The 23,673-nt window shown below is 45.9% G+C and overlaps 1 protein-coding gene across 6 annotated transcripts in view; it reads left to right on the top strand.

The window, feature by feature from the left end:
* ARHGAP32 (Rho GTPase activating protein 32) overlaps positions 1–23,673 on the top strand; it is a 209,296-nt gene that overhangs the window by 169,484 nt on the left and 16,139 nt on the right. For all 6 annotated transcript variants that reach the window (XM_026863752.1, XM_026863750.1, XM_026863749.1 and 3 more), the window contains 2 exons: positions 5,960–6,109; positions 22,511–22,613. In XM_026863752.1, coding sequence (XP_026719553.1) covers positions 5,960–6,109; positions 22,511–22,613 — 253 coding nt within the window. The remainder of the gene's footprint in view (positions 1–5,959; positions 6,110–22,510; positions 22,614–23,673) is intronic.

The following is a 23,673-nucleotide window of genomic DNA, read 5'->3' as shown; positions in this document are numbered from 1 at the left end:
TAACCCTCTGTTAGAAAACATGCTGCTGTCAAGGGTCCTGTGAAGAGGATTTTGTCTAGGCGTGAGTTCAAAACCCAAAATATTAGTGATGGCAACAGGAGATAAAGCAGGTGTTCTTTATTTGTTTAGCATGGGTTTGTTTTCCTGTGGCAAAGTCTTAATAAGGTTTTAGGGGGACAGGCAGGCGTTTGGGAGGATGTCCCATAATGGAAGCTGCCATTATCCTGCTCAGAGTAACGTTGCTGGGTCACCGTACGCCTGGACACCCGCCGAGGGAGCACTTACCTTTTTGTGCACGTAAATGTGCAAGTCTTGAAATCCACTCATTGCTTTTCTGTTCCTGGTTTCCCCTGGTCTTTGAAAAGAGACACGGGGTGTGTGAGATGGGAGATGCTGGCCAGGGCTGCAAGAATGACTATTGTAGTTTGTTCTCAGAGCCTCTGCATCGTGGGATTTTCCTTACTGAAAAGGGAAGGAAAACGCACACACATCATAATACTGGGGACACAGTAAGGCTGTGTGTATAGAAAGACTCTCCTGTTTGGTCACCATGATTGCAAGTCAAGGAGTCAGGAGCTGTTTTCCATCCTACCTTTCACAGAATCGTTCATTCAGGTTGGAAAAGCCCCTCGGGATCACCGAGTCCAACCCTCAGCCCAACCTAACAAAGGTTCCCCCCTACCCCACATCCTCCCACAGCTCATCCCAACGGCCCTTAAACCCCCCCAGGGATGGGGACTCCCCCCTCCCTGGGCAGCCTGTTCCACTCTCTGACCACTCTGTCTGGGAAACATTTTCTCCTCCTGCCCAGCCTGACCCTCCCCTGGGGCAGTTTCCAGCCGTTCCCTCTTGTCCTGTCCCTGATCCCCTGGGAGCAGAGCCCAGCGCCGGCCTCTCTGCAATGTCCTGTCAGGAGCTGCAGAGAGGGATGAGGGCTCCCCTCAGCCTTCTTTTCCTCATTCTTTTTGTTGCCAACAGTTTGGGCAATTGCAATTAAATACTACATTTTAGAAGTGGTATCAGGAAGAGTTTTGTGGCCCAGACATGATACTTCTGCAGTTTGGGCTGAGACACGTGGTGTCATTGGACAGTGTTCTGATGTTACCCAGAGGAATTGCATCCCTGTCAAATCCGCACAGGAGGCCTCAGAAGTTGTGGCTTGGTTGTGCCTCAGTGAATTCATCTCGCTTGCAGCAGACCGAGGCTGTAACTTTGCAGCGTGTTGGCTTTGGCAGGGAGCTCAGCCTATGAAGGTCGCGTTTCCTGCGCTTTGCTCTGCCGCCCCCTCGCTTGGGCTGCCACCACTGCTCATGCTCTTCTGCTGGAAGAGCATCAACTTCAGAAGATTATTTTTCATCTGAGTCGCTGCCACGACTTGGTTTGCAGTGCAACCCCACGGAAAGGTGTAGGAACACAACAGGAATGCTGTGATGGCCCGTGAGGACAACAGGTCAGGGGACAGTGCAGGAGACCTCAGCATATCCCAAGAGGTTCCCATGAGCTTTCAGCAGGTTCCCGACATAACCCAGGAAGAACACATCGTGCTCAACAACGGCCATGAAACTCCTTTGAATCAGCTGATCGCTGACACATTTCTCCAGTCAACAAGCTGCATAAAGTATATCCTGAAGTGCCTTTTCAGTCTGTGGCATTAGGGTGAACAAGCCCTGCTTTTAATGAAGTAATTGTTATTTAATAGTTTTTATCAATCTCAGGGGAATTCAGGCCTCCCTTATACCCTAAAAGCTTGGTGGTATAGCAACAACGGCATGGTTTGATTGATAAATGTTCCTCAGGGAGGTACAGACTATGGCAGATTCCCAAAACCATAATAAACTACCTGGCACAACTATTCCTTTTTCTTCCCTCCCTTTGGCCAGCATAGTTATGTCAGCTAAGGGTGTGATATTTTTTCCTCATTCCTAATTGACACATTTGTGCCAGCAAAACTTCAAAAGTTGTCCAACCTCAGGTGGAGTTTTTTTGTTTGGGTTTTGATTGGGGCTTTTTTCAGCCAATCTCACTATGCTAAATGGAGAATTTGTCTTTGCTTGTTCAGGCCAGGATACTTAGCCAAACCTGCCTTTCTGAGGAAAATCAGCCCCTGCTCCTTCTAGGAAAACCTCCCTTTCTTGTTAAACAATTTGTTTTACAAGGGTTAAATCTGAGGTGGAAAGTAATATGGATAAATGTTAGGGTTTTTGTTTAGTTTTATTTGCCTTTCAGCTGGTAACTCAGCACCGTCTCTGACTAGCAACCATGTAAAAGTGTCTGGTGGTGGTTCTGCTTTATCTGAATTTACTTCTGTGACACCTGTCGACGTGAACACCTCCATGGAGACACGAACTCTGAATGGTTCAGATTTGTCACATCCCTGCTTTATTGGTGGGACAATAAAGGTAGAAAATCGCTAGTTTATTTTACCCACGTCTCCTTAGTTTTTAACAATTTTAGATTTATTTCTGGTCTGAATCCTCTGCCTTGATTCCACGACTTCTTCGCATTCACTAATTGTGGAGCTTTTGAGATTGGTGAATGGGTGCAGGACAGCCACTGGAGCTGCAGTGGGAGAGCACAGCTTGCTATTGCTGGTGCTATCACCGGCGGGACAGAAAAGGTCTGGGACCATTATGTCAGAGCAGAAAACATTTATTCTGCAGGATTCTTGGTAGCAACCAACAACAGGCCCAGAGGGAATGGCCTCAAGCTGCCCAGGGCAGGGTCAGGCTGGCTCTGAGGAAGGATTTCTGTGCAGAAGGGGCTGTTGGGCGTTGGAATGGGCTGCCCAGGGCAGGGGGGAGTCCCCGGGATCCCTGGAGGGGTTGAAGAGTCGGGCTGAGCCAGTGCTGAGGGATCTGGGGGAGTTGGGAACGGTCAGGGTGAGGGTCATGGTTGGGCTGGAGGAGCTTCGAGGGCTTTTCCAACAGAGGTGATTCTGGGATTCTGTGAACTGGTGCTTATCTGGAAACTGGGTCTGATGTGCTAGCTTCACCTAAAGCAAAATGCATCAAAAATTAAATCTCTCTTGGGATATATTGCTGAATTCGGGGTCAAATGACACCAGAAGGCTGAGAAGAAGGATAGAAAGTATTTTGCTCTTTGTTGCTCTTGGCAGAAAAACTGTACCTGCCAGCCCCTGAGCTCTTACCGCTTGTAGGGATGGCTTATCCTTATCAGACACCTACTTGCTTTTTTGTTCTTTTTTATAACCTGTCAGCAAAGAGATGGCTGCTTGCATTTCCTTGCTGTTCTCTTTTTCTTCCCACCTAGGAGAAGCTGAACTCCTACCAGTGAATCATTCTTGCGTAGGTATAAAACTCTGAAGCTGGTTTAGCCCGAGAAACTCTCCTACAGAGTAGGCAGCGATTCAGAGAAGAGCAATGCAGGACACTGTGTTTAACCAAGGAACCGTGCAAATGTTTCAACGGGCCGTTGATAAGTGAATTTCTGGTTACTGAACCTGCTCAGGCATTGGCCCAACAGTGCCTTGGACTGTTGTGCTGGTACACCATGGGAGCGTGCTTGCAGGAGTGTGCTTAATGATGCAGAAAACAAGACAATTCTTCTAACCTGTACCGAGTGCTTTAAAGGCAGAGCAGATTTATTGTGGTTTTAAGATTCAGGTCTCCTTTCTGGTTAGTGAACAAGTATTGATAGCAAACAAAGCACATCTTTGGATCCTGGGGGTGTATCCATTGCACCTTTTTCTACTTTTAATGCGTGAGGTGACACCCAAAAGTCACTTGCTTGACCTGGTCACCAGCATCAGTAGAATTTCCGTAGTATACTGGAGTTGGATGCATTTTTCTCCATTTTAAATCCATTATCCAACAGACTCATTTTTCATTAAGTCAGGCAAGATACTTCAAGAAGAACTGTGTACGGAGCCTGTGAAATGATTCAAATGAATACATATGTATTAGTAATTGCTTTATTTGTCTGTTTATTTGACTGTTGTAAAAGCATCTGTCTTGGGTCTATCACCTCCAATAGCATTATGGCAGCAGCCCGGGGGTGCTAACCCTTTGAAATTCCACACAAGCCAGGATGACACCGTGTCTCCATTTATTCTTGAGCAGGGCTGATAGGAGATGATAAATGAGCCGTTACTTTACTGTGATGACGGATACAACCAAAATCTATCCGAACTTAGTTTGGCATGTCAGCACAATCTGTTCATTTATTGTGAGTAATTAAAAAGCCCCATCAAACTGAAAACATTCCTCTAATTAAGGGCCCCGTAGCCACAGTTTGTCATGCTCAATGCTTCTGCATTTTGTTAAATGATTCAGGCTTGGCTGTTGAGAACACAGACACGAGTTTTGGTGGTGATTTGAGGATTTCAGGTATTCAGATGTATTCCTCTGTTTAAAGGGATTAAAACATCATGAAGCGTAGCGTGGTATAACCTTGCTCTCGGGACAAGGTTTTTCATGTTGTCTGGTTGAAGAATACCCTGTCTGCCTACATGAAGCATTGCTGCATAAATCTCTCTTTTGCCGAGTCCCAACTTCTAAAGCTGCTCGCGGAATTTCAGGCTCTGCGTGTTCCCGAGCAGCAGAGAATCTGAAGAGATGCGCCTTTGTCACCGAGGGTCTTCATTGCTTTTGTTGTTTGTTTGAAATAGTGTTACTTTGCTGAAATTTGATTACGGTACTTACAGTTTTAATGCAGGTGGAATATACGGTTGTCTTTCCTCTCTGGGATCTGAGACAGGAGCAGGGCAGAGTGATTGCTGGTATTGCCTTGCGGTGCTGCAGGAGACTTTACAACTTCCTGGAGCTGTAAAGGCTTCCTCACAAAGCACAGCCTTTTATACCTAGTGATTTGTTCTTTTCAATAGAGCTCTTCTGTTGAAGTTAAACTGCTTTTAAATCATGTGTACAATGGCACTTTTGTTGGGGAGGCCAGAGCCCTCTCGCTTTCGGAGTGGGCCTCAGGAAGAAAAGTTGACATTCAAGGGCATTGTTCTGCTTCCCATTCAAACCTGTGCTCTGCCTCTCCTCCCGATTTGCATGAGTTTATTTGTGTCACCCACTTCTGCCCTGCGTGACTCTCCGTTTCCTTCGGCTGCGGATTATCCTCCTTAGCAGGACTGGGGGGTTTTAACAGAGTGACCGACTCCAGCGGTGCCACCTGGAGACTGCGCAGCGTTGCACAGAGGAACGGAGCAGGAGGTTTGGAGGGATGGCTCCTGAGCTACCTTCTCATCAATTTGCAGACTCGTATTTATTCTGGAGGGGATAAACTGCATCTCTTCAAATCACCTGCCTTAGTTTTCTATTAAATAAAACAAAGACAGAAATGCTTTTATCTTGCAAAGGCTTGAGAAGACTCAGGGAGTTAATAATGCCCTGGAATGGGCTGTACTTCCACAGCTGCAGCGAGGTTCATTAAAATTGCAGGTGTGCTGGAAGGGCTATAGTCTATAGCACTTAGAGCTAAACGTCCTCTAAGTTCAGATATTATTAGTCATTCGTTTGTTCTGGAGGCACCTAAGACTACTGGAATGAGAGCCAGCAACAGAGCATTATTGCTGCCTGTAGATTGTGCACGGTGTTTGTCAATGGACGTGAGGTGACTGGGTTTGTTAGTTTAGCCTTGCTCATTTTTCCAGAGATGAAAATTGCAGCTCTTGGGTGCTGCCCATCTGCCAGGACGCCGTGACAGTCCTTTTGTACACTCCCACCTGAAGCTGCTTTGCAGATAGATGTGGCTTTGTGTTAAATTCTTCCATTACAGCTCTCTCCTGTTATTTCTTCACTAGCCAAGAATTAGAACAAAAGCCAAGTCTCTGTTTAGTATCGGACCTTGGAAAATCTGTTTCTGTAAATAATTGATATTAATGGTACTACAGTTCTTACGTGCTCTGTAGAACATGTTATACTTGGCCTTCCCCAACTGAGCCAGATCTAAAACGAAGTGTTTTGTGTTTTTTTTTTTTATTTTTGTTGTGCAGTGTCGAAAAAACACGGCAAGCTCATCACCTTCCTTCGTACATTCATGAAGTCGCGCCCAACGAAACAGAAACTGAAACAGCGGGGGATCCTGAAGGAAAGGGTGTTTGGCTGCGACCTGGGAGAGCATCTTCTCAACTCTGGCCATGACGGTAGGAAACAATCCGTTCTTGAGTTCCTCCTCAGATGGGAATCTGATTTCGGGGTGATCGTATCTAGCAAAGGGCTAGTTGGTACCATCAGAGAAATGTCTAGCAAAAATTGATGGCTGAAAGATAAATTGAGACTCATGCTAATAAGAAGCATCGTGGTTTGACATGGGAGCACTGAAGATGAGTTCTCAACCTCTTGAAGTCTTTGAATAATTTTTTAATTTTTTTCAGGGAAATAAACTTTATTTATGTGTCAGTATCAATGGATAATGAACTGGTGTGTTAAATGCATACATGTCTATAACTCAGTACGTTTGTATGATTCCAGCACGATTGGCAGTGTAGATCCTTCATCTGCCTTTTCCACTGATTTCACAAAATTTACAGGAATTGACTGGATAATATGGTTTGTCACAGCTTAGTTTTCTCTGTCATGATGAGTTTTCTGTAGCTCTTCTCAGTCCCTTTTGCCTTGCCACCAGCAGTTTAGGGAGGTAGCAGAGAAGAGCTGTCCATTCCAAGTCAAAAACTAGACAACTGTTTCTACTCTTCCTCGGATCAACTTTGGTTTCACATGCTCTATGTCTCCAGTCCAGAGTGGGGACTCGGGGAGGTACCTGCATTGCTGAGTAGCAAACAGAGGACTCAAATTCCTTCACAGTTCACTGGCCAAGGTCATTCCCATAAATGGCCCATGCTGGGAGTTATTTAGAAAAGCAGCGTGGAGCAGCCATGGGCTGCAGCCAGTTTGCCCAGGAGTTAAAGCCATCAGGAAATCAGTGATGGGTGTAGCATCACTGTCTGGCTATGTCAGCTTGTTGATCTGTTTCATATTTTCGCTCCTTGCCGAACGCAGGAGATTTTGCAGTAGACCTCTCATGCCAGAATTGTTAATCTGACGCCTCCCGGCTTTATGCGTGCAGGCTGAAGGAGAAGTGTCGTCACGAGTGGGGTAGGAAAGGAGGTTTTCCGTTAAATTTGTTTTCAGCGGTCCTCCAGACTCCTTGTGCCTTTTGGAAAAGGGACGGTAAAGGGTGGGGAGCTGTTGCATGCACTTTTTCCAGCCGGTAACAGCAATGTGCACTCCCTTGCCTGACATGAAGTGTTTTACTACCAGTTGGTGAATAATATGAGCTTGTTCTTATGGAATCGGGACTGTGGCAAGGCTCGTTGGCTTGTTAATTGGAACCAGTAGAGATCTTTATTTCTGGGGCTTGAAAAGCATCAGAGAGCCAGAAACTGGATGGTTTGGAGACAGAAACAGACAGTAACCCATGTAAGAACTACATCAGGAGTAGGCAGTTCACACCACCGGGTAGCTATAGAGCTGGTTTTATATTCGTGCTGTGGGAGCAATCTTGGAGGGCAGGAGACATGCCAGCAGAGTGAGCTCATTAATGGGAAAGAGAGAATTCTCTTTTATCCCCAGCCCTCCTCCTGTCCATTTTAGTTAGGCACAAGTCAGCAGTAATTAAAGCTTTTTCCTGCCCTCTGCACTGACTTCTTCCCCTGACTTTAAGGGGTATGCATTTTATTTAGCATTAAAAGACATATCTTGAGCTGAACGAAACTGTTCCAACTCCACTGGAGGCTCCTGTTTGACAGGGTCTAGGAGCTCCCTTCTTGTTCTGGTCACTCCCCTCCCATGGCATGCACCTGAGTGACTGTGTCTGAGCTGTGCTAATGAATTCTCTTCATCTGAGAAGTTACCACTTGCTTTTACCCTTGATTTAATAACTCTTTCCTAACTCCCTGCAATGAAGCAGATCCAATTTGAATGTTGCTAACAGGGGCATGTCTCCATTTCACACAGTAGGATTGTTTTTTTCTATGTGATTCAGCTCTCTGACCTGTATTCCAAGTGACGTAATCCCCAGGATTGGTTTTGTGGAGACATTTCTGGGTTCCTGTGTATCAAGCTCTGTGCATGCACAGCATTTTAAGATGCCTTCATTCTGTAGAGTTAATGTTCCTCAGTCTTGGAGCTGACTCTTGCTCCAAGGGGAGCTGAAAGGGGACTGAGATATCACAGGAGACCCATAGTGGAAGTAGATAGCGCAGGGATGCAGCACTGTTCCTTCACCTCATAACCAGAACATAAACTATTTTTATAGGAGCAGCGAGTGCTGTAGCTGAAGTCTGTGGATGGTACCTACCGGGAATATATTGGGATTACATCTGCAGAACATTTCAGTTCAGGAAAACAAAAAAGAACTAAATACATTTGTAGATTCGTTTAGGTTCAAGCTAACCAATACCCAAAAGATTGAGCAGGTCTGAAGGAGGCAATGACACTGTCCACCGTGTTTGAAATGAGGGGTGTGGCATTCCTGTGCTCCTCAGAAATGCAGTGTTGAACCAAACTGGAGTTATGTTAAGGATTTTATTAATTATCAGCTTTGGGAATTCTTAAGAATTTGCTCTGAAACAACACGAGCAGTCCCAAATTTGCAGCCATGGACATCTGAATCTTTGCTTGTCTTTTAGCTAGGAAATGGTGAGAGAGGAGCAGACCAAGAGAATAAGAGCAATAAGGAAGGACAAAAAACCGAAATAGGTCTAACATTTTTTATTTTTTTTACGAAACACTGTGTTGAGGCAGCTGGCTCAGATTGCTTAGCTAGGAGAAGAGTGTGTCTGTATGCCCAGAAGGGAATTTAAAAACACAGAGGAAATGTTTTACCTACTGCAGGGTGTTGTCTTTCTGTGGGCTCAGCAAGTAATCACTCTCATTCTGCATCTGTTGTACCTCCTTCAAAAGGAGAATAAATTGGCGTGAGATAGAGGAGGAAAGCGATACAGGAATGTTACAGAGCAAGAGCCCGGGCGATGCCGTCCTGCAAAGCTCCGTGCACGCGCTTTACATCGAGCATCTGCTGATTCTGAACTAGCAAAGCATTTGTCTTCCTTGTTTACTTGAGGTTTTGGGATTAGTCTTGCACTAAGGCAAAGAGTCCTCTCTTCTGAAAGGTTCCTCTCAGGCTGGCATGACAGAACTTGTGTCTGCTAAACTTCAGGGTATAATACATCTGTTTATGGAGTTTCTCCTTAGGGGAGGGTGTCTGGGTAAGATGGGATGAGTGGAGCAAGCAGACTGGTGTTGCCTTTTAATTTTTGATGAGGATGCAGTTTGTAATTTTTTTGTAACTGATGTGTGTAGATGTAAGAAGTAACACTATAAGCAGGTACAGGGAGGTAAGGTTAAGAAATGTTTATAATAATAGCGGTATGGGTGAGTACTGCACCTTAAAATCTTTCGCTATACCTGGTGATTCATGTTGGGGATTGCATGAGTGGGGGGAAGCTGATGCAAATGTCTTCCAGCTTAAGGAAGAGCCATAATGAGCTTCAACAGGGCCAAGTGCCAGATCCTGCCCTTGGGCCACAACCACCCCCTGCATGGCTACAGGCTCGGGGAGGGGTGGCTGGAGCTGTCTGGGGGAGAAGGGTCTGGGGGTTCTCACTGACAAGCAGCTGAACAGGAGCCAGCAGTGTGCCCGGGTGGCCAAGAAAGCCAACGGCACCCTGGCTTGGATCAGCACTGGTGTGACCAGCAGGAGCAGGGAGGTGACAGTCCCCTGTGCTCTGCACTGGTGAGGCCACACCTGGAGGGTTGTGTCCAGGTTTGGGCACCTCAATCCGAGAGAGATCTGGAGGGGCTGGAGCGAGGGCAGAGGAGGGCAATGAGGCTGGTGAGGGGCTGGAGAATCAATCCTGTGAGGAGCCAGGGAAGGAGCTGGGAGTGTTGAGTGTGAGGAGGAGGAGGCTGAGGGGAGCCCTCATCCCTCTCTGCAGCTCCTGACAGGACATTGCAGAGAGGCCGGGGCTGGGCTCTGCTCCCAGGGGATCAGGGACAGGACAAGAGGGAACGGCTGGAAACTGCCCCAGGGGAGGGTCAGGCTGGGCAGGAGGAGAAAATGTTTCCCAGACAGAGTGGTCAGAGTGGAACAGGCTGCCCAGGGAGGGGGGAGTCCCCATCCCTGGGGGGGTTTAAGGGCCGTTGGGATGAGCTGTGGGGGATGTGGGGTAGAGGAGAACTTTGTAGAGTCGGACTGAGGGTTGGACTTGATGATCCCGAGGAGCTATTCCAACCTGAATGATTCTGTGAACTGTAGGCAGGTAGTGTCCTGGGTTTTGGGTTTGGTTGTGTTTTTTGGTTGTTTTTTTTTTTTTAATTCCAGTTTCTAGTGTGATGACACTTTCAGCTCTCCAAACAGTGACAAAACCATTCTGTGGCTGGAGTTACACCTCCATCTGGTGTGAAACAGCCCTTTCCTCAAGGCTCTTGTAGACAGGATGGCAGTGAGGGGAAGGAGGCATCATTGTCCGGTTTCTTAGATAAGGATTTGAGTCATGAGTAGATCACAGGATTATTTTTCAAAATTATCTGTTTTTCAAGCTGCTTGGGAAAATGGAAATTAGGAGCCACAGTGCTCCTGGGCACTGGGCTGAGGTGCACGTAGGTGTGTTGCTTCCAGCAAAAGTAACAGCAATCTGTCCTTTTGATTCCTCTCTTCTGTCACACGTCAGTACTGAATTATGGGCTGGTACCTGTAGGAGTAAAACCAGTTTTGATGTGAGGGATTTTTGACTTCTCTGTTGAGTCTAAATCAGCAAAGTTTGTGGTGATACTTCCTTCGAGTATGTTGGTTTGCACAATACCTCTGGTCAGCTCTCATCACCCGACAGAGACTGCCTTACGAGGCCCGTCTCCATTTAATTTTAGTGCGCTATTCATTTGTTGGCTCCTTCTGGGTTTTGAATACTTCCCCTGCCAATGAAGCGTCATTTGGAAGCAGACCAAGCTCAGTAGGGAGTAGCTGTTTCTTCATCGCCCTGAGACATGTTCCCAGTTGGTTTGGTGCTGTTGACACCCGCCATGCTAGTTTGTTTTATGGAGCTGTGAGATGCAGCAAATTCAGCATAATCCCTGACTCGTGAAGAGGCCTTTGTTCCCTTTGTATGTAGGTAGACTTTTTTTTTTTTCCCCTGAATATTTTTTTTCTCAGAGGAAACCAAATAGAACTTAAATTTAGCTTGACCCCAATTAGAAAGAATTGTGCCTGCAGAGGATGTGTTTGTGCAGTGTGGGAGCTGGTTAAATGCTGCATTGCAGCATCTGTACCATGTCCTCGTTTGTGCCTCAGAATATTTCGAAACGGAGCTCTCCACAACTTCTGAATTTATGACGAACATAGGAGTCCGCAGTAATGTGGTCAGCAGAAACTTTGGGCCTGGCGGCAGGACAGGCCAAAGGGTTGGAAAACTGGGCAGGTCGCTGGCAGAGCACGTGGCCAAGGTTTATGCAGGATCTGAGGTGGGCTGGATGGAGCCGCGGTGCGGACAGGAGGCTCAGCGCTCATAGACTCATCGAATGGTTTGGGTTGAAAGGGACATCGAAGGTCATCTAGTACCACCCCTTGCCATGGGCAGGGACACCTTCCACTAGCCCAGGTTGCCCAAAGCCTTGTCTAACCTGGCCGTGAACCCTTCCATGGGGGTGAGTTGGTGTTGCAGTTGCGGCGGTGCTGTTTCTCTCTGCCTTCAGGGGCTGGCGGGTCGGTGGGCTGGGGTCCGTCAGCCACGCTTGGCTGGCTCTCTCACATGATCAACGTGCCAGAGAAAAGCCACGTTGCTCTTCAGGGAGTAAAGGAATTGTGAGCTGCAGCAGATGAGGGATTACTTTACATTCTTTTTATTCAAATGCTATTGGGAATAATGTGCTGGAGTGGCCTGGACTACAGAGGATGGGGTATAAAATACTGTCAGTTCTTTTTCCATGCTGAAAATGTTCCTGTTGCCTGGCACTTGATAAAGATGATAATTTCTCTTGGCGGTCAGAGTGGAGCACAGGCTAACCCTGGTGTACCTGAACTAGTGGTATCAGGTGTTATTTCATGAGGTAATCCGTTCAGTACAGTCAGCTCTATTAACAGAGGATTTTGTAGGCTAAAAGCAAATGATGTTTTTTATACTTCTTTATGCATTTGCATTGATACATCATCAGCTTCTGTAATTGGAAAAGATGGATGTAGAAATGGCATTCATTTTGAATCGACCCGTTTCCCATATTGAAGATCTGCAGCTCCTTTTTGAATTGTTAAAAATACCAGGGATCTGCAGTCATCAGGAAAGGGCACTGTTTTTCTTGCTGAGAAAGTGAATGCCTATGAAAGACAGAGTTTAGTAATGCACCTGATTCTTGCTGTCTGTTCTTCCCGTTTATGAGCAATTGCTTTGGACAAGTTGGGTAGGATTAAAGAAAAAATGAAATGAAAGCTGAGACTTTTCAGAACTGTACGCACGATCAAATTGGAGCACTTAGGGGGATCTTGATCCCTGTTCTATACTGGGCACCAGCCGCAACCCTTTGCAAGGGATGGTTTCATTCCCTCGTGCTGGTCATTATACTCTTCAGATAAGCTCCTTAACAGCACCTTGGGATTTCTGGTGACATCACAGCTTGCTCTGGGTCCTTCGGTGTTACTCTTCCCCTCGAGCGATCCTGTGGCTGCAGCTGGGTGATGTAGTTGCCTTTGATGCTAATTTATTGCAGATTTGAGTGTAGGGAGAACACTGTTACCAGAACAGAGTAACACAATGAGATCTCGGGCAGCATCTTGGCAGGGATCTACACAAATCTGGTTCCCCTTAGCTCAAGCAGAAGTTTAGTAATCTATATGTCATCTCTTTGGTTCCTGGTGCTAGTGTGAGGAGTCCCTTTTACTAGCTCATAATTTTCGTTATAATAAAAGTCTGCCTGGCTGGCTTTGGATCTTTGGCATTTGTGAAGGAAGCCTTGATTTGGAATTCAGGACAGTTGAGCTTCACGTGATTATTAATAGGTTTTCTTGATGTTTTAACTCTTTGAGGGTAATTTTAACCAGTTTCCACTCTCTCTTACTGCTAGAGAATGAAACTGAACAGGACAAACAAGTAGTAAAGCAAACTCTACTGAAAAGTAGAAAGTTATAAATATTTACAAAATCATTGCTTTTTTCCCCCTTCCTTTCTTTAAATACTATTTTTTAACTGTAAACACACGGCAGCCCCTAAAGCCAAGAACTTCCAATTTATGGTAATCCCTACCTGTGATGTTCCTGGTAGGGAATTGCTTTGTGCTCCAAGATTTTCGCTTCAGAAAGACTTTCCAGCATTTGCAGAGCTTCCCTTCGGAAATAAATCCTCAGGCTTTTACCTGGGCCCACCACAGTTCAAATAGCAAATAGTTACGTGGCAGCACAGCAACCCTGGAGTGTAGTTCCCCAAGTATGCCTGGAATTGTTATGACTTGAGTGCTGGCAACCACATCAATAGATTTGTTTAAGCAATAACTTCTTATTCTTATACAAAGGTTTATTGGAGTGCTGCACGAAGAAGGTAGGTCGTGTGTGTTAGCCATAACATTTAGATCCAAATGATGAAATTGGCCGCAGTCACTACGATGGGCTGAGGAGAGTGTTGGCTGTGGAATGAGGCTGAAGGTTTATATTAGCTGTGTTCATTCTGTGAATGAACCCTTGGGGTGTTTTTGTACTTTTAATAGGTATTTTCAGAGTATCCAAGCTGACAAGCTTGAATGTGAACTGAAAAGTTTCAAACCTCCAAGTAGGGTCAGATCTTTTACTTCTGTCTCGAGCTTTAAAGGAGTTCATGATTAGGACATAAATCTGAGTTTTGAAGGATTTGTTTGCAATTCTCTTTCCTGCTAAGACATTTCTTGTGTGACTTTGGGCAAGTCCTTTAAAGTAGGATTTATCTCCTTTACTCTTGGGCATCCACCTATTATCCAGGTCTAAGGTTAATTAGTTTTGTAGTGCATTAAAGCAGATGTGGGTATATCTGGAGAGTGATTCACCCTGTCTACCATCATCTAGGTGTTAAAAAAAAAAAAAAAAGTGGATCCTAACTTCTCCTTGGGTACAGCAGGAAAAAAAAGTGCATCCTTACTTATGCAGTAATTTTTGTAACGCTCTCCTTGATATCTGGGGAAAGAGAGCCATAAATAAAACACATGGCAAGTGGAGGATTCGTACACGAGGCTACATCACACAAATGAGGGGAGGTGTCCTGAGTTTCCTACCTAATGCAGGTATTGAGGAAACTGGAAATCTTGCTGTTCCACCTCCCTTTATAGTATTTTTCTGTGCGCTGTGATCCTCTTGAGAAAACTGAAACTAACTGTATAGTAAGTGGCTAGTTATTGTGAAAGGGCAAATCCTACACTGGGATATTTTATTTAGTTAACTAAAAATTGTAGCTGGTCTGTCAGTGCCCATGAATGAGTTCAGCAGCTGTTAGATAGGGAGGACATGGTTTTCCATCAGTAAATTTTTTTCCATTGCTTGAAACTTTAAAAGTTGTTTATAAGCTGCGTGCCATACAGATACATTAAATTTTTTTCTCCTCCCCAGGTGATTTACTTCTGTGCTTGAGAAATCATTAACCAAGGGGAGGATTTGACACACACTCTTGTTGGTTTGCCTTTCATGCTGGAGCCCAAACTGACCATCTCTGTTTCTTACAATCCTTTATCATTTCCTGCTTGGTTTATGCTATGCAGTGAAGAAATACTGGCCTGTCTCAGCATTTTCACTTGCACCTGAGTCCATGTTTGCCGCAGCTCTGCACACAGACAGTGCAAATGGGGAAAAAATGGTTGTGAAGTTGCATTCTGGGGCAGTTATTCAGTGAGGCTGTTGGGATCTGACAGCCCCTTGGACCTCACAGGTAGCATTAGCCATACCCTTCCATTCATCCCGCTGTCCTGCTGGCTGTTATTTCATCGCCTATCCCTTTTTTCAGGAAATTGGTGATATATCAAAACCAGTCAGCCTCAGACAGGCCAAAACCAGTTTACTTTCAGTATTTCACAATTTATAGTAATTTTTTTTTTTTTTAATCAAAATTCATCTCCAAAGGACTTAGACAATCAGTGACCTAAGCTGTAGTCAGAGTTCTGGCCGGTGAGCTGGGAGCTCAAATCCCATCTCCCACACGCTTTTCATGGCCTTGAGGATCTTGCTTGATATCTCCCGTTCCATCTCCACGTTTGTAAAATCAAACTAATAGTCCGTATCTGCCCCCAAGGTGCCACAAGGGTAAGTTTCTGATACTTCTGAGTACTTGAAAGATTAAGAGCGTGATATAAATATTAAATAGTATTTATTCAAGTGTTAACACAGGTTGGCATGCTAGATGCAGAGTAGCCTTGTGAATGTCTGTGGGAAATAAGTAAACTTATTTGTATGTATCCCCTGCATTTATTTTGTTCCTTGGTTGGGTTCGTATAATTTCATAAATCTAAACACATCAGACATTTTGGAAACCGAACGGTGCCAAATTCACTGGAGCACTTCTGTAAATCCTGGAAAGCCTGCGTGGTTTAGGTGCCTGAATGTTTCTCCCTGATCCCGTAGTGTGTGCCTCTGCACGCACAAACCCGTGCAGCATAAAGGACAGATCCAGCAGCCTGGACAAAAAGTCCAATAGTTGACCTAAATTGCAGATGAGCAGAGAATATTCCGCTTCCTGCAGATGCGTTCTCTGCTACACAAACTCCTTGAACACTAGTTGATACTTTTAAAGGCCGATAGTTTGGAGCTAGTTTGGGCAGATTTCCAAACATAACAGGCACTGTTATTGCTTCACCATCTGCCCTCTGAATTGCTGGAACTCAAGATTATTGGGTACGGGGTTAGCATTACAAAGAGGTACATGGGGTCCCCGTGGAGAATTACTTGTTTGGGGGAAGTACTTGCAGAAAGGGAGAGCTGAGCAGGCAATACAAGCTTTTGCAGTTAAGAAAAGAGACAGTTTCTCTCTCCCCTTTTTTCACCCTGCCTGCAGCTGTGAGGAGCAAAATTCTTTACGCCTGAGTGACCCAGAGGACAGCAGGGAGTTGAAAATTAATTTGCATTTCGAAACACTACAGCTGTAGGGGGAACAAACAGGAGACAAAATGTTGCATTCCTGACAGGAATTGCTTGTGCTCTTATCCCTCCACTCTTAAGGAGGTGGATACTTCTTCCCCTCTCAACTTACTGTTGTAAGTGTAATTGATCTAAACAGAAAACATAGCACACAGTTCAAATCTGAGTGTATTAGTAGTATCTTTATTCCATTTGTGGATATTTTGTGTTAAAAACAAAAAAACAACCCCCAGACCATGAGTAGGCTGCAGCCTACTACACAACAGCTCCAGTCTTTGAGAGGAGTGCAGTCAGGTACCACTTGCAGTCCTCAAGGGGAAAAATGCCCCAGCATAGACATACCCCCAACATCAAGAATGTTGCTGATCTCCCAGGACTTGAAAAACGTGGTTATCTGCCTTCCTAGCCTGATGAAACGCAGTGGGGTTTATGTTTCTCAGGCTTGAACTTTGCACTTTGTCTTCACACAGTTTCTGGGTAAGCTGCCATTAGAAAAAAAAAAAAAAAAAAAAAAAAAAAAAAAAAAAAGAGTCCAGCCTTAAAAAATAGTCGGGTGCCAGAGGCTGATTCCACAGATGGGCTCTGCGTGGTATCTCTTGGAACTGACTCATGGTTTATGGCCCCTTCTTCCATTATTGCATTTTCCCAAGTGCAAAAGTCACACTTCAAATAAAAACGTTGCATGTTACCAGGAAATAGTGCAGCTTGTGACAGCAGGGTCGGACTTTGTGCAACTCATCCACAACATAAATAATTTTAATGTGGGTCACTTCTTGGAAACGGGGAAGAGAGCCGCTTGAAGGAAGTTTGCTGTTTGGTTGGTCTTGTCCTTCTCTCTTACTCCTGGTGATTCAAACGTGAGGACACAGAATTAGGAGCAAGGCAAAAGTCCTTAGAAGAGAATCGTTTAAAAAGTTGAAAGGTTGGGTTTTTTTTTTCTGAACATCCAGGGGATGGTGGGGTCTGCATGCTTACAAAATGACACGTGCAGGTAACTTGCTGGGTAGCAAGCAGCTCCCTACAGGACAATAAAAAAGAAATCTTTAACCTCTCTGTCCCATGCTGGTTTACACCTTCTGTGCAACTTACTGTGAGGTAGAGGGAGGAGTTTCAGAAAAGAAGTAGTTTGAAATTAGGTTCCTGGAAAAAGTTTCTTTTTTTTTTTTTTTTTTTTTTTTTTTTTTTTTTTTTTTAGGAAATGCTTGGACGGTTTTTTGCAAAACGGAGCTAACAATAGGAAGATGACTGGGGTAAAAGCAACTGTGTTTCGTCAAGCGAGGATATTCATTGTTAGGTTTTTGCATAACCACATGTTAATAGGGAGACAGGATTTATTTGGCTAATTTCAGATGTCTGGAAGCTGTCAGAGTCTCAACTAGTCACAGAGCTGCAAGAAAGGGGCACATCCACAACGGAGCTGGCACCTTCTGTGTTGTACTGGGTGTTCTTGGGCCGCTTCATCCCCTGCACATACCTTCCTCACTATCAGTAAAGGATAATTAAGAGTGAGCTGCCTCCACCTAAACTTTATTTTATGGCTGATTATTTCAATTTATATTCTCAAAACAGAGCCCTTAACCTTCTGTTATATTCTTTCAGTCAGTTCGGGTTTTTTCATATGCTTAAGTATCATTGCATGCACTTGCTCACCTTTGTTTAGGTGGTTCAGAGTGGTGCTCAGGACAGTTTATTTCGTTTTCCTCATTGCTGCCGGGCTGCAGGTTTAGCTTTCTGTGTTTATTTGCTACGTGTGGAATTCAGCTGAGCAGCTGCGTTTTGGTGTGCTATGGTCCATTAACCAACCAGCAGGTCGGGCTTGTGCAGCAGCTCACCTTACTGCTGTGATACTGTGTGAACCACGCTGCTAGAGGGGAGCTCGATGGGAGGCCTCTTTCCCTAAGCTGAACAAAGAGTTTTGATTCCTGTAATGTACTAAGAAAAAGGAAAAAAAAAAAAAAAATAAAGCAAGCCTCTCAAAACTCAGGGAGGGAACGCTACAAAAGCTGAAAACAGAAAAAATAAAACCAAGATGATAGGAAAGGAAATCTGCCTGACTTTGAGATGAATCAAAATGTTGTTCAGAATGAAAACCATAAAACTTCTGCTTCCTCTTAATGGCAAAGAATTAACCAGTTAACGAGCCCTAGGAGATGCAATAAACCTTTCAAACCAGCTGAGAGATGCTCAGGAATGAGTTGAATAAATTCCTTTAGCTGCTGTGGTGATGAAATATGCTACGGTCTCCTTTGATGCGTCCACACTTCCAGCCTTTTGTGCTTTGTTTCCTCGAACTGCCTATTATTTGAGACAGCGAAGGGAAGGTGGGAAGGTGACTGAATTTTGAACGGGAAACACGCACAGTGCTCAGATTCTCACCACGAGGGAGGCGTTCAAAGGCAGCATCTGCCCGTGGATTTTAGCAGGGTAAATCTCACTGCAGAGAGATTATCTGGAGTCAGTGGTTGAAGATGGAATTGCTCAGGAAAGGAGTAAAACCAACAGTGAGTACTTGGTACACTTCTGGTACTGGCCTGGGAACATGGAACTGGAAAGGGCTGTGTGCTGGGTTTAATAAACACAGACACCGATTCAGGGGTTTCCTGAGCAGAGGATTGTTGGGGCTGGAGCAACTACCATGAGCTTGTTCCCTCCTTGTGCCTTTCCTGATGTGGTTTGCTCGTGGCAGTTGTCAGAAACCAGGTGCTGAGCTTGGTGGACCTTTACGACTGATCATAGAAACCACCTGCGTCGTCAAGTCTGGTGGTTGTAATTGCAGGAAACTACAGTAATTAACTACCATTAATAGAATTTGAGTGTAGGTGCTGCTACATCCTGTGAGAAGAAATCTCCATCAGTTTCCCGCTGTGGTGCAGCTGAGGTACCATTCTGATGCAAATCTCGTGATTGATTTGGGATCTAGAAGCCAAAATTAGGATCTTTTCCCAGACAGAGTGGTCAGAGAGTGGAACAGGCTGCCCAGGGAGGGGGGAGTCCCCATCCCTGGGGGGGTTTAAGGGCCGTTGGGATGAGCTGTGGGGGATGTGGGGTAGGGGAGAACTTTTTAGAGTGGGGCTGAGGGTTGGACTCGGTGGTCCCGAGGGGCTTTTCCAACCGGAATGATTCTGTGATTCTGTGACCTGACCCCTGAGGAGTTCACCTCTGCAGCAGGGGAGGGATTTGTGCTGTAGATAGAGAGAGGTGCCTGAAAAAATCACAACAGGATGTCAGAAGCCACCACGGGTGATGGTCTTGGCACACTTCACTTTCACAAAGTCAAGTCTTAGCTTGTGCTGTCATCCTGCCGTTTCATTCTGGTGTAAGAGGCGCTGATCCCTCGTATGTGTGTATTTACGTCCATATAAATGTACATTTAGCTAAAAGGTTTGGGATTCAAAGGGCAGAGGGAGGTTAAACACACATGTAATTGTCAGGTGTCATCTTTGTTCAAGAATCAGAAAAATCAAGTCACCATTCCAGCAAAAGGCCTTCAAGTATAATTATAGCCCTCCTTGAATCTCAGTCGCTTCTCCAACCATGCAGAATTCCCCCAAAATATCTGTGGTGCTGGCACGATATATTTAGCTTAAAGAACAGATCGTCCTGGTAACCAGATTAGGAAATGCATAGAACAAGCCTGCTAGAATTCTTTCAGTGTACATTAATTATTCTAACTGTGCCCAGGATCTGCCATGACAAATAAGTACCTTAGGAAGCGTATTGTTGGTGCTACGCCCCTCACCACCTCGCTGTTCTTCCTTGACCTGATTCACGTTGTCACAACGGGTTGCTGCTGAGCTGAACTGGTAGGGAAATAGCGTTCTTACCGTGCTGTTTGTTTGCACAGCTAGATAAACCCCAGAAGGATAAGGCCTGGGAAACGTGCAGAGCTCGCTCCCTGGGGCGCAGGAAGCGCGGGCGGGTGTCCCAGCTTGGTCGTGGTGTGGGGTGAACAGGATTGCTGTCTGGGCAGGTCCCCTTCGTGTGTGCATCACCCTTCCCGGCCGGTATCAGCCTCCCTGGCAGGAATTCATTTTATTTTATTTATTTTATTTGAATGAGTCCTACTAATTTCAAGCTGACTCCTATTGAGATTGCAGTATGGACTGTTACAGCCTTTGGGATTTTGCACCTAAGCATTGGCAGATCTTGACACAACACTTCAAAATTTGGGCAAATTCCTGTACCCAATTCTTTGGGACTCTCGTAGTGGGGCAGTTGGCAGAAGGAGGTGCTGCTGATGCAGTGCTGGGCCCAGCATCCTTGCTCAATTCACTCGTGAGATTTGTGACCTCTCACCTTTTGTAACGGGTGGTGGTGGGAGACACACGTGTGGACATCTCACATCGTCTTGCTTGGTGCTCCGTGCAACCAAAATGAGCACGAGTCTAGCGTGTCTTGCAATCTAGGGTGCTTTTTTTTCTCAGCAGAAGAAAAGACACCTCTCAGAGTGTCAGCATCTGAATCCTTGTCCTTTGCCTTTGTGGCAGTGGGTGCTGCTGTTCCCATTTCTCTGCTTTTCTACACCAGTTTGTACCTGGGTCACACTTGTCTCTTAACCCTGCCATGCAACGCAAAACATATTTTAGCCCTTTTTGGCAACTGCTTGAGTATCATAGAACTCCTTCGCTGTCCACTTAAAGCTTTCAAAACTCTCTTCAAGAGATACTGAAGCATTTGCGTAAAGGGATAAGCATTGTCCTCCAAAAGTGATTTTTGAAATGGTGTTAGAATTTAGGGCCTTCTAACTGTTCTCAGACCCGTGCCTTACGCTGTTGCAGATGACCGATGCAGGTTTTACCAACGTGCTCTCCAAATGCGTATTCACTCAGTGCTGAGAAAGTCATTGCCTATCCTGGCTCAGATGCCTGAAATGTGTGTCTGGTGGATTCCTAATGCCAACATCTGTGGTGCTGCTCTGAGCTCCCAAGGCTGTGAGAGGTACCTTCAGCTTCAGCGTGGATGCTGAGGCTTCCTTCTGTGAACGTCTTCTGGCTGCGGTGGTGGAAGTTGAAATATCCGTTGTGCCTGGAGAGGAGAGCAGAAGGGGATCACCTCCGTTGGTTTTCCTTCCCAAAAAAAGCAGCACTTGCTTTCCAAGGCTTGTTCTCTGTACAAGGAGAGCAGTGTGAGATGCTGTAAATGACTGGTAGCATAATATTAGAGTCTGCGTGACTCATTTTGACTGTCTCTTGGTATCTTCGGGTATCGTCAGGTCCAGGGCCTAATCTACTCTCACTGAGGTGATCGACGTGCCACGCAGATGATTGATGGGCCACGCAGATTTACAGGTTTTGTTCTGTCCTGTGCTCGAGTGTGGAGCAGATGTGCCCTTAGCCCAAGGGTGCACCTGCTGGTTTCCAGGGAACCATTTAAAAAGAGTCTTTTCTCTGGCTGCTTGAGATTTTGCTGCAAGCTGGGGCAAAAAGCAGTGAAGTGGCTGGGGAGGGGAAAGCGCAGAGCACCTAAGTTTGGTAGCACTGAGGAGGACTGATTGGCAGATGGCATTTGTTGCTTGATATAAGGGGATTTGCCACATGACCTATTCAGAATCTGTGTCACATGGCAAATTGATCAGACGTGGCATCTAATGTAAGAATAAATCTAGATCATCAGAGGAACTGTAGCAAAAAGGTGGCTTGTAGAGGAATCCACAAGGAGCTGAGCTTTTTCCATGAAGATTTGCTGATGGTCACCAGAGCTCAATCCTAATTTTCTCTCTGTGTTCAGGGCAGTTGTATCTCCCTTTTCTAAATAAAGTCATTTGCTCCTTCTTAAGCTTACAAGGATGGACAGATAGCTCCAGCAGTGGATGCTGCATGAGGCTGAGAAGTCAACTGGAAGGAATGGGTTGGTGAAGCGGCTTGAATATTAACTTGACACCTAATTATATCCTCTGGTCTTATTTTTTCCATCCTGTCATACCCAGGACTGTCTGCAATTGCTGTGAGTGTGGTATGTTGTGTAGCTATCTAAATCCAGTCATGCTCTGGTAGACATTGGGCATGAAATTAGCAGTTGTAAGAACTCTGCTGGCTCTGGTGCAAAAAACAGCATCTCCTTAATGTTTATATTTTCTTAAACCAAGCAGTATAGGTTAATCCTGTACACATTTGAAAACAAAGGAAGTCTTTGGCCAAAGAGACTGTATTTACTCAATTTTACAGCTCTTCTGGAATGGAATTTAACACCACAGTTCTGGTGGGAGTTGTGATGGGACCTGCGCTGTCTCTGCTTGACCAGAAATGACTTTTCTCAACTTGATTCATATTCTGGCATTTCTTTAAAGGAAAGAACACCTCTGACCAGTTTCCACACCAACTCCCAAAGTTAAATTTCTTACAGGCTTTCTCCTCTATAAAGAACTAAAGCAGTAGTCCAGCTGGGCTTAGCTTATGGCATCTGACAAGACCACAACCTGAACTAGGACTACAATAACATGCCCAACTAACCAGCAACACTTGTTCTTTAGTCCCCCAGGTCCTCAAGAGCTGCACTGAGTTCATTGAGAAACATGGCATTGTGGATGGAATATATCGTCTGTCTGGGATCGCGTCCAACATCCAGAAACTACGGTAAGGGCGCTGGGTTTGGTGAGCCCGTGTGCGTGGGGTGGATGGGGCGCTCCCGAGGTTTGAAGGGTGTGCTTGCAGAGCCCTGCCCTGGGGCAGCAGTCTGTGCTTCATGGATGGCACGCTGGGTTTGCCCCCGTTTGGGGGGAATGCAGCACTGTTCACTAGCAGGCATTTGGCAGGAAGCTTTCCTTCACTGGGATCGTGGTGTCACTGTGCTGTCACATTTCATTCCTGTTTCCTCTTGCTCCAGGAGCCCTTTTTAGCAGCTGATAGTTCTCCTTGTTGCTTTGGACTCCTGGAGTGTTACAGATTAACTGGTAACATGCAACGAATACTTGCATAATTCTTAGTGGGTGGCATTGCCATGCTGTGCAGGGGAAGGCTAGGTGTGTGTCCTCCCCACTCAGGAGCTGTTCTCATCACAGTAAATGGTTTTCATCCTTTTGCGAGGCTGTCTTCCTGCTGTCATTTGACATGCCGCCTTCTGCTGTGAAGGGACTGAGAGAACCTACTGACATATGACTAATGCCAGTGTTGATCCTAGCCCATGGACTCAAAGGGGTATTTTCCATATGAAGGATATTCTGTTTCTACCAGTTATTCCCAGGTTCACCAGGGAAGGGATCTGAGCCCTGGGCTCGGCACTGGTGAGGCCGCCCCTCGCTGAGGGGGTTCAGTTTTGGGCCCCTCACCCCAAAAGGGCCATTGAATGACTCGAGCGTGGCCAGAGAAGGGCAACGGAGCTGGGGCAGGGTCTGGAGCACAGGTCTGCTGGGGAGCGGCTGGGGGAACTGGGGGGGTTCAGTCTGGAGAAGAGGAGGCTGAGGGGAGACCTCCTGGCCCTCTGCAACTCCCTGCCAGGAGGGGGCAGAGAGGGGGGATGAATCTCTGGAGCCAAGGAGCCAGCGCCAGGCCCCGAGGGAATGGCCTCAAGCTGCCCAGGGCAGGGTCAGGCTGGCTCTGAGGAAGGATTTCTGTGCAGAAGGGGCTGTTGGCCGTTGGAATGGGCTGCCCAGGGCAGGGGGGGAGTCCCCGGGATCCCTGGAGGGGTTGAAGAGTC

This window comes from Athene cunicularia, assembly GCF_003259725.1.
Source record: "Athene cunicularia isolate RWA chromosome 24 unlocalized genomic scaffold, athCun1 chr24_part1, whole genome shotgun sequence".
NCBI classification, from domain to species: Eukaryota; Metazoa; Chordata; class Aves; order Strigiformes; family Strigidae; genus Athene; species Athene cunicularia.
This window is presented reverse-complemented; position numbering and strand designations above follow the sequence as displayed.